Here is a 7,998-nt window from a genome sequence, read left to right as displayed (position 1 = left end):
CAAAGCCGGGGACTCCCGCAGTGCCTCCAGCGACACCATCGAGCTCTGAGGCGGGCAGCCTCCGGCCAAGGCTGCCAGGACAGCTGGGCTCTACACGGTGGCCCACTACAGCCCCGAAAATAGCCAGGCGGGAACCCGCACTCCAGCTTTTCTTTTTTAAATATCTCTATTTTTTTCAGCAGGAATTTTGCTCAGAGGCTGGGTCTTACACGGAACACAGGGTGGAGGGCATGGATTTGGGCACGGGGAACAGGGACCACAAGACTTCCCGGTATGGAGAGGAGCCTGCTCCTCCGGACTGTCCTCTTTGTGCCAAAGAAATAAACCCATAAGGTTTGGCTCCTGCCTCCCTCCCATGGTTGGGAGACCCAGCCCTCAGGATTCCAGGCCTGTGTGTGGGGAGGGACGCCTGGCAGAGGAAAGTGCTCCAGGCTTTGGTGGTAACCCTACCAGTGTTTCCCAGACCACCTCCCCTTTAGTTCTCACACACTGGAGCAGAGAGTATCCCCTCGCCCATGTTGGGAGTCATGGTGGAGGTCATCTGCCCAGGGTCCTCCTGCAAATAAGAAGTGGGCCTCACTGCAAACTTCCACTCCTGAACTGTCCTCCTGTGCCCCTTCGAACACTGCTTCAGGGACCATCTTCCCTCCTCAGGCAGCCATCATTTTCCCAAAGTGGTAGTGATGGGGCAGGGGTGAGGGGTAGTAAGACAGAAGCTTCTCCATTTTCTAAGATCTTTATTTCCTGAGATGAATAAATAATGGCTGAGGGAATGAGGTGAATACAGATTGGAAGCTGACAGCATGCAGCTGGCAGGAGAGGGCGGTGGTGGCCCTGACCCTGCAGGGACCCCTCTCGTCCTGGGAAGGGGCCAAGGCTCACACAAAGCCATCAAAAGGAGAAACATCGCTCTCAAAATTCACACACTGTGTGACCTAGCCAGTCACCCCAGGCAAAGATCTGGTTTCATCCAGCTTCTAGGCTATTTTGTCACCCTGCCCTGGGGCCACGCACACCCAGGCCTGGGTGCCGGGCTGCACTGTAAGGCGTGCAGGGCATGTCACCCTACTCAAAAGCAAACCAAGTAGCCCTCAACTGTCCATAGGAGGTACCAACCTCAGGGTGGCCTGGGTAGGAGATCCCATGCATGGCAACAGAGATTATCTGCCCTTGATGAATCCCTCCAGCACGCGGTCACTGCGCTCCGATAACCAGTAGCCAGTCATGGCCGCCACCGCCCCGATGAAGATGGCGGTGAACACCAGGTCGCCCTTGGCAGCAAGCGTGGCCAGCGCACAGATGATGACCCCGAAGAACATCTGCTGCAGCACCACCAGCTCGTCATCTGTCATCTCCGAGAAGAAGCCCGCCGACTCTGTGAGGGGGAGGCCAGGGCTGTTACTCCCAGCTCTTCCAATACACCTGACGCCTGCTTGCCGGGTGTACCACGCACACAGCCTACAGAAGGTGAACGGGGCCCAGGGCCACGTAACCTGTGGGCCAGCTTCAAAGCCAGAAGGCCCCAGCATGATTGCCAGCTCTGCCCCTTGCTGCCATGTGACCCTGGGAAGTGCCTTTGTCTCTCTGGCTTAGTTCCACGTACAAAAAACAGGGAGGAGAGACCCTACGGGGCTGGGTGGTTTCAGGGCGCTGAGCAGGTTACAGATGGAATGTGCTTGGAACCGAATGTGACGGTAAGAGCCGTGGATGTGGTCTCTGCTCATCACCGTGGCTCCCTTCGTCTCACCACCCAGGGCCTACAAAGGCTCTCAGGGACCAGAACAAGGAAAGAGAGGAGGCAACAACAGGCCTAGGAGGCACAGCAGTCTCTTTCTTAAGAGTGAGGCTGCCAACAGCCGAGATGGAGAGCAGACCCGGGATCTGGGCCTCAGCAACCTCCTGGTGGCTGGGTGGCTGTCACTGCTGCCGCCACCTGGAGAAGGGGCTTGGCCACCCTCCCCTGGATGGACACAGAACCAGCCTTGCCAACCCCCTCACCCGGGATCTGCTCCTTCACGCAGACGCCCTCCACCTGCTTGTAGCCCTGGGTGCAGATGCAGCGGTAGCCACCCTCGGTGTTCTCACACTTCTCATTCTCTCCTGGACACACCGCCGTCTCACACTCATCCACATCTGAGAGGGGCAGGACCGGGTCTGAGTCAGCACTCCAACTCTCTCTGCACCCTGCCCGGCTCCACCTTTCACCCTTCATCCCCTGCCCTCACCTCTCAGCCCACAGGCACAGACTCACCTAGACACTTGGAGCCCACCTGCTGGTAGCCAGGGCTGCACTTCCTGCAGCGGCCTGGCCCTGCCCCCATACAGCCCAGACAGGCCTTGGCGCAGTCTAGGGAACAGGAGAGACGAGCTGGAGCTGCCCACAGGCCGGGGCAGCTGTGCTCCAGAAAGCAGGACCAGGGCCGCGAAGCTGAGTGCAGCTGCATCCCCCCTGCAGAAACAGGCACTGACCTCGGCACTCATAGGCGCCTTCCGTGTTCACACAGAACTGGTCAGCTCCACAGCTGGCACGCTCCGTGCCACACTCGTCAATGTCTGCAGAGAGGAAGGCAGGGTGGGAGCTAGCAAGGAAGCGGAGGCCAGGAGCTGGCAGGCTGCCAGGGAGAGCAGTCTCCAAGCCGAGCTTGGCCCACAGCATGCAGCAGCAGTTGCTCAGCTTGCAGCTTGGCTTTGACCCCACCTCCTCAAGTTCTGACTCTGCACCAATCGTGTAAACAGTGCCCAAGGGGGGTGACTGTGCAGGAAGACAGAAGGACCCTGGGCCCTGAATGACTATGACAAGCACAGCCCCCACCAGGCTGTGATCTGAGAAAAAATAAACCTCTGTTCTTTAAGCCACTTTCTTTAGGGACACCTCTGTCGCAGCAGTGGATCCTTTACCGTGGTCTACAGAAGTGGAGACAGGGATCCCAACTCCAGACCTCCATCCTGCCCTGTCAGTCTGCGCCGCACGCAGCATCTATCCCGTCCTGTTCCCAGCAGGCTGGGTCTCCGCACGGGTGTGTGTGCTAAGGCAATAAGGTCCAACTCACCCACACACTTGAGGTGATGGAGGGCCCAGCCCTTCTTGCACTGCAAACAGTGTGACTCTTCAGGTCCTGAGCAGCGGGCGCAGGGGCCAAAACAGGCTGCATGGGATGGGGACAGTATAAGGGTGGGTAGTAGGTACCTTTCCGCCCCACCTAGTGCTACGCCTGCTGCTACCTACCCGAACATACCAGATGGCTGGCGTTGCGCTTCGCCTCGAAGTAACCAAGGCCACACTGGCCACAGGCCTCACCCCCGTAGCCGGCCTGGCAGTCACAGTGTCCACTGCCCCCTCGAGTCCCTTCCCCTTGGCACTGCCCATAGCCACCACAGGGTCTCTCCGTGCCCCCCGGACAGGCTGCAGGCAGACACCAATCCAGGTGAGTTTCACATATACAACACTGACAAACGACAGGACATCTACACATTGTTAAATGTATCTGCAGAGGAAAGTTAACTTTAAAGTTCACATAAATCTGAATGCCTGTAATTCCAGAGTTCTGGAAGGCTAAGGTAGGAGGGTCATGAGTTCTCACCCAGCCTGACCAACTTAGCAAAACACTGTTTTGAAACTTTAAAAAAAAAAAAAAAAGGCCTAGAGATGTAGCTCAATGTGAAGGTCCTGGGTTCAATCCCAATACAAAAACCAATCCACCCATCAATCAGTAGCTCATAATGGCTGGGGGATATAGCCCAAGGCATTGGGTTCTATTCCCAGCACTACCAAAACCAAAACAAACAAAACACATTTTGTCACTTAATCAGTATCGTATTGTGGATCCAATTAGGTTGTTCAAAGAGTGCAAGCATAAGAGCGTGTGCGCGCGCGCGCGCGTGTGTGTGTGTGTGTGTGTGTGTGTGTGTGTGTGTGTGTTACTGGGGGTTGAACCCAGGGCCTTAGCAAGCACTTCACTACTGAGCTACACCCTCATCCCCAAACATTTCTTTCATAGACTGAATTGACTTTTTTTTTTTTTTGGTACAGGGGATTCAACTCCAGTCCTTCAGCTTGCGAGGCAGGGGCCAGAACCACTGAGCTAAACCCCCGGCCCAGAGTTGACTATCAAGCAACTAACAGGACAGACTTTTCTAAACTGAGAAGTCCAGCTCCTGTGTCAGGACTGCAGGTAGTGGATGGCGACCATGAGGGCTTCAGGCAGTACCTGCCCCTCTGCAGGAAGTTAATGGCCTGGGAGGCCAGCACCTTCCTGATAGGTGATAATAATCACAGTACTCTGGTCTCAGTCCAGTCCACCCTGTACGGTTTTCAAAGCCTTTCTCCCCTTTCCCGCCCTGGGAGAGCCTGAGAAGTTATCTGAGTGGCCTCAGCTCACGAAGCCAGCCAGGCAGAGCCAGAACTGGACTCCTGGTCTCAGCATCCCTCCCTTCCCTCAAGAGGTACTGGAAAAACTCACGAAGGCAGGAAGGTCCGAAGGTGCCAGCGGGGCAGCAGAGCTTCAAGGAGTCTGAGCAGAGCCACTGGAAAAGGTCTGGGGCTTCCTGCTGCCTGAGGCAGGGGCAGGCCAGGTCAAACGGAGATGCTGCCCTCTACCTCCCACAGAGTCTGTCAGGGGCCCCGCCTGGAATGTAAGTCTCACTGGGCCACCTCACCAATGCCCTCTGCCCATCTGGCGGAGAGGTAACAGGCTAAGATGGGAGCTTAGGTGCCTTAGAAAGTCCTCAGAAGATCTAGGTTTAGAAATCACCTAACTAGGCCCAGGCCCGGTGTGCAACCCCTGCTTCTTTTTTTTTTTGGTACCGGGAATGAAACTCGGGCCCTTGTCTTTCTGAGGCAGGCAGAGGAACCACTGAGCCAAACCCCCGGCCGTAACCCCTGCTTCTTGCCAAGCTGAGACGGACTTCCGGGGAGGCCCCTGCCACTCACTTGTGAAACCACCAGCTCTCCAGCAGCTCCTCACTCAACTCCAGCAGGCGGTGGCACTCGAAGTCTGACTTGCTGCACACGCCTTCCAGTACCTCTACCAGGCGGGTCTCACTGTCAAACGGCAGGGCAGGTGGGAGTGCACCCACCCACGCTGCCTCCCCAAATCTCTCCCCCCTTTCTCAGGCCTGTGACAACAGCACAGAGAAGCCATGGGACAAAAAGAAAGAGGTACTGGTTCTGTGACTCACACACACACCAGAGTTCAAATGTAGCTCTGGAACCTTGGGCAAGTCACTTACACCTCTTGGAAACCCATTTCGTGTCTGTAAAACGGGGACAAATTTGTTGAAAGATACTGCAGTTCCAACTGGGAATGGTGGTGCAGGCCTGTAATTTCAGCACTCAGGAGGCTGAGGCAGGAGGATCACTATGAGTTCAAAGCCAGCCTAGGCTGCACCGTAAGTTCGAGGCCAGCCTGAACTACACAGCAAGATCCTATCTCAAAGGAAAAAGAAGATCCTGCTGTCCCTGCATCTGAACAAGAATACACCTTACTGGGTAGATATGATTACAATTATCTCAAAGGGCCCAGGGCACAGCTTGGCTGTAATGTTTGCCTGACATACATGAGGCCCTGGGTTCAATCCCCAGCACCATCAAACACACACACACACACACACATGTGCACATATATATCATAAAAGAAGTGCTGGCAAGGAGGCAGAAAAACTGGCACCTTATGAACCCTTACATCTACACTGCAGGAGGAATGCAAATGGTGTAAGCACTGTGGAAAACAGCTTCTCAGTAAGTGAAACAAGAAACTATGACTCAGCAGCTCCACTCCTGGGCATATGCCCAAAGAATGGGAATCTTTCCCAAAGAGAAACTTGCACACAGATGTGGAAAGCAGCAGTATTCATGAAGCCAAAAGGGAGAAACAACCCCAATGTCCATCAACTGGCTAATATTTTTTAAAAAGTGGCAGATCCATTCAACAGGGTATTATTTACTCATAACAAGGAATGAAGTAGTTGGGCACAATAATCCCAGCATGGGTCATCAGGAACCTGAGGCAGAAGGGCTGCAAGTTCAAAACCAGCCTGAGCAACTTAGTGAGACCCTATCTCAAAATAAAAAGAACAGGGGCCTAGAGATGTGGTTCAGTAGCAGAACACTCGCCTATTGTGTGCCAAGGCCTGGGCACAATCCGCAGTACTGCAAAAACAAAACAAAAGAAAACTATATAGTGAGACTATCTCAATAGACAAAACACCTTCCAAGGGCTTTCCATCACACTGAGAACAAATTGTAACTCCTCGTTGGAGCCCTCACACCCCAGACACACTTGACTCACTACTCCAGCCACTCCAGAGGTCCACCAAGCTCCATTCAACCCTTTCCCACCACAACCTTGCTTGTGGCAGCGCCTCAGGTAGCTGTTCAAATGGCACAGCCCGCACACCCTGCCTCCTGCCGCGCTGCAGTCTTTCTTACTTCATTGTTCTTCACCGACATAACATTATTTACGAATTCACTGGCCATCTCTGCTACGCATGGGCACCACATTTTGCTTTGTTTGCTGATGTACTACCGATGTCCAGGGATAGCTGCTGAGTAAGTGCTCCCCACGGGGCCCAGCCCCCCTCCCCCCACTGGTTAGAAGCCCAATAGCGGCATATACACCTCTCTACTTTTCCTTACCTGTCTTTGTATTTGGATAATTTCTCTTCCTCCCAAGCAGTGTTTCCACCTCCAAAGTTGTCCCGGATGGTTCTCTCCAGGCCCTGAGCATGGAGTAAATTAGCAATAGCTGGGTACAGAGCCTGGCACACTAGCACCTCGCTATGCTACTGACTAGGAAACTGGGGCACAGACCGGCAACCAGCCCACATCTTCACAGCCTGTGAGCAGCCCAGCTCATGCACACCGCTCCTACCAGAGCTCCCGACTCCTCAGCCGGGCCCCGCCCTCCAGGCGTCGATGAACCCACCTTGTTGAAGCTGTCCACCAGCGCCCGGCACGTATGGCAAGGATGGGGCTCTGGTGGGGGAGGAGAATGGGGCGGTGGAGAGGGCTGGAGCCACACAGGGCCTGGGAGGCTGAGAAAGAGGTTCAGGACCCAGAGCAGAGCTGAAACCAGGACCCTCGGGGACTGTGGGGCCATCTTTTCCCAGGCTGGGGACCTGCAGATAAAGAGTGCGTGGGCAGGGCTCACTGGAGGAGCCTGGCTCCGGTTAAGAAAGGGGAGACCCGGCCCGCGTAATTACCAATAAAGGAGAAAAGCGGGGCGGGAGGTGGGGAAAGGGTGGGTCCGCAATTCCAAAAAGAAGTTATCTCCGTTACCGTGGGGGCGGCGGCCTGGATACTTGGCAAAGGGGAAGGAGTCAATCCATTGTTTTAGAGTCTCGATAAATTATCAGGAGCTAGATCAGCAGGATTTGGGAGAGGGGATAAGACTCCAAATATTAGGCGAGAAGAGACCGGATGGGCGTTCTTGGGGGAGGAGTCTGGAAACCCGGCCTAGGAGAAGCACGGATCCGGTTGTGAAAAGAAGGGGTCAGGTTCCGAGCCTCACAAGCAACGAAGGTACGGCCCAGGAGCCAGCAGGGGAAGATCCAGACCCGCTGAGACCGCGGCAAGGGAAAACGGGCCCGCCTCAGCCCCCGGGCGCCTTCTGCTGTCTCCTCGGCGCCGCGGCCGCCACCGCTTGCGCAAAACGTACAACCGCCCACAACACCGCAGCCTTGGGGCGGGACCTACCTCCCAGCCAATGGGAGCGGGCCATGTGCCAGGGCGTCACCCCACACCACCCAGTCAGAGGCAGTGCCGAGCTGCACCTGTCCAGACTTTAAAGGGCCGCGGGAGGGCGGAGACTCTGCTGCTCAGCGCCGCAGGGGCCACAAGCAGAGACGCAAGTAGAAAGCCAGTAGTGCTTTTATTCCAGCCTTGCCCCCGCCTCCGGGCCCACCCCGAGCAGTTGGGGCAGGAAGCAGCTGTCCAGGACTGGCTGAAGGGCGCGGGCCACCTGCTCCGCGCTGTCTCCCAGGCTCCCGGGGCTTGCGGCG

At 55.7% G+C, this 7,998-nt stretch overlaps 3 protein-coding genes across 5 annotated transcripts in view; 1 reads left to right on the top strand and 2 right to left on the bottom strand.

The window, feature by feature from the left end:
- Prrt3 (proline rich transmembrane protein 3) overlaps positions 1-332 on the top strand; it is a 4,855-nt gene extending 4,523 nt beyond the window's left edge. Inside the window, exon 4 of the mRNA XM_033768070.1 lies at positions 180-332. Within this exon, the coding sequence (XP_033623961.1) occupies positions 180-332 (153 nt within the window). The remainder of the gene's footprint in view (positions 1-179) is intronic.
- A 399-nt stretch (positions 333-731) lies between these two features.
- On the bottom strand, positions 732-7,992 carry Creld1 (cysteine rich with EGF like domains 1). 3 transcript variants are annotated; one of them, XM_010619068.2, is made up of 11 exons: positions 7,201-7,992; positions 6,924-7,116; positions 6,635-6,717; positions 4,931-5,041; positions 4,461-4,552; positions 3,227-3,403; positions 3,051-3,146; positions 2,470-2,553; positions 2,252-2,347; positions 1,999-2,133; positions 732-1,375 (listed from the first exon to the last, which is right to left on the bottom strand). In XM_010619068.2, exons 2-11 carry the CDS (start codon positions 7,095-7,097, stop codon positions 1,161-1,163), a joined length of 1,263 nt encoding a protein of 420 aa, XP_010617370.1. In that variant the 5' UTR covers positions 7,098-7,116; positions 7,201-7,992; the 3' UTR covers positions 732-1,160. The 3 variants fall into 3 exon arrangements, with proteins under 3 accessions (XP_010617370.1, XP_010617363.1, XP_010617377.1); XM_010619061.2 differs by having other exon boundaries at positions 7,277-7,992; XM_010619075.2 differs by having other exon boundaries at positions 7,509-7,992.
- Positions 7,399-7,998, bottom strand: part of Il17rc (interleukin 17 receptor C) — a 14,464-nt gene continuing 13,864 nt past the window's right edge. The window contains exons 18-19 of the mRNA XM_033768069.1: positions 7,694-7,811; positions 7,399-7,639 (exon numbers count right to left, since the gene is read on the bottom strand). Of these exons, the coding sequence (XP_033623960.1) occupies positions 7,399-7,639; positions 7,694-7,811 (359 nt within the window). The remainder of the gene's footprint in view (positions 7,640-7,693; positions 7,812-7,998) is intronic.

This window comes from Fukomys damarensis, unplaced genomic scaffold, assembly GCF_012274545.1.
Source record: "Fukomys damarensis isolate Sample0158 unplaced genomic scaffold, DMR_v1.0_HiC HiC_scaffold_24, whole genome shotgun sequence".
Lineage (NCBI taxonomy): Eukaryota > Metazoa > Chordata > Mammalia > Rodentia > Bathyergidae > Fukomys > Fukomys damarensis.
This window is presented reverse-complemented; position numbering and strand designations above follow the sequence as displayed.

Bases quoted from the DNA above. Each gene is read 5' to 3' on its own strand.
- Creld1 (XM_010619068.2), bottom strand. From the start codon at position 7,097: ATGGCCCCACAGTCCCCGAGGGTCCTGGTTTCAGCTCTGCTCTGGGTC. The intron at 2,554-3,050 runs GTGAGTTGGACC...TCCTCTCTGCAG, and splicing joins CCATCACCTCAAGTGTGTGG to ACATTGACGAGTGTGGCACG. The intron at 2,134-2,251 runs GTGAGTCTGTGC...TGCCCCTCTCAG, and splicing joins GGTGGGCTCCAAGTGTCTAG to ATGTGGATGAGTGTGAGACG.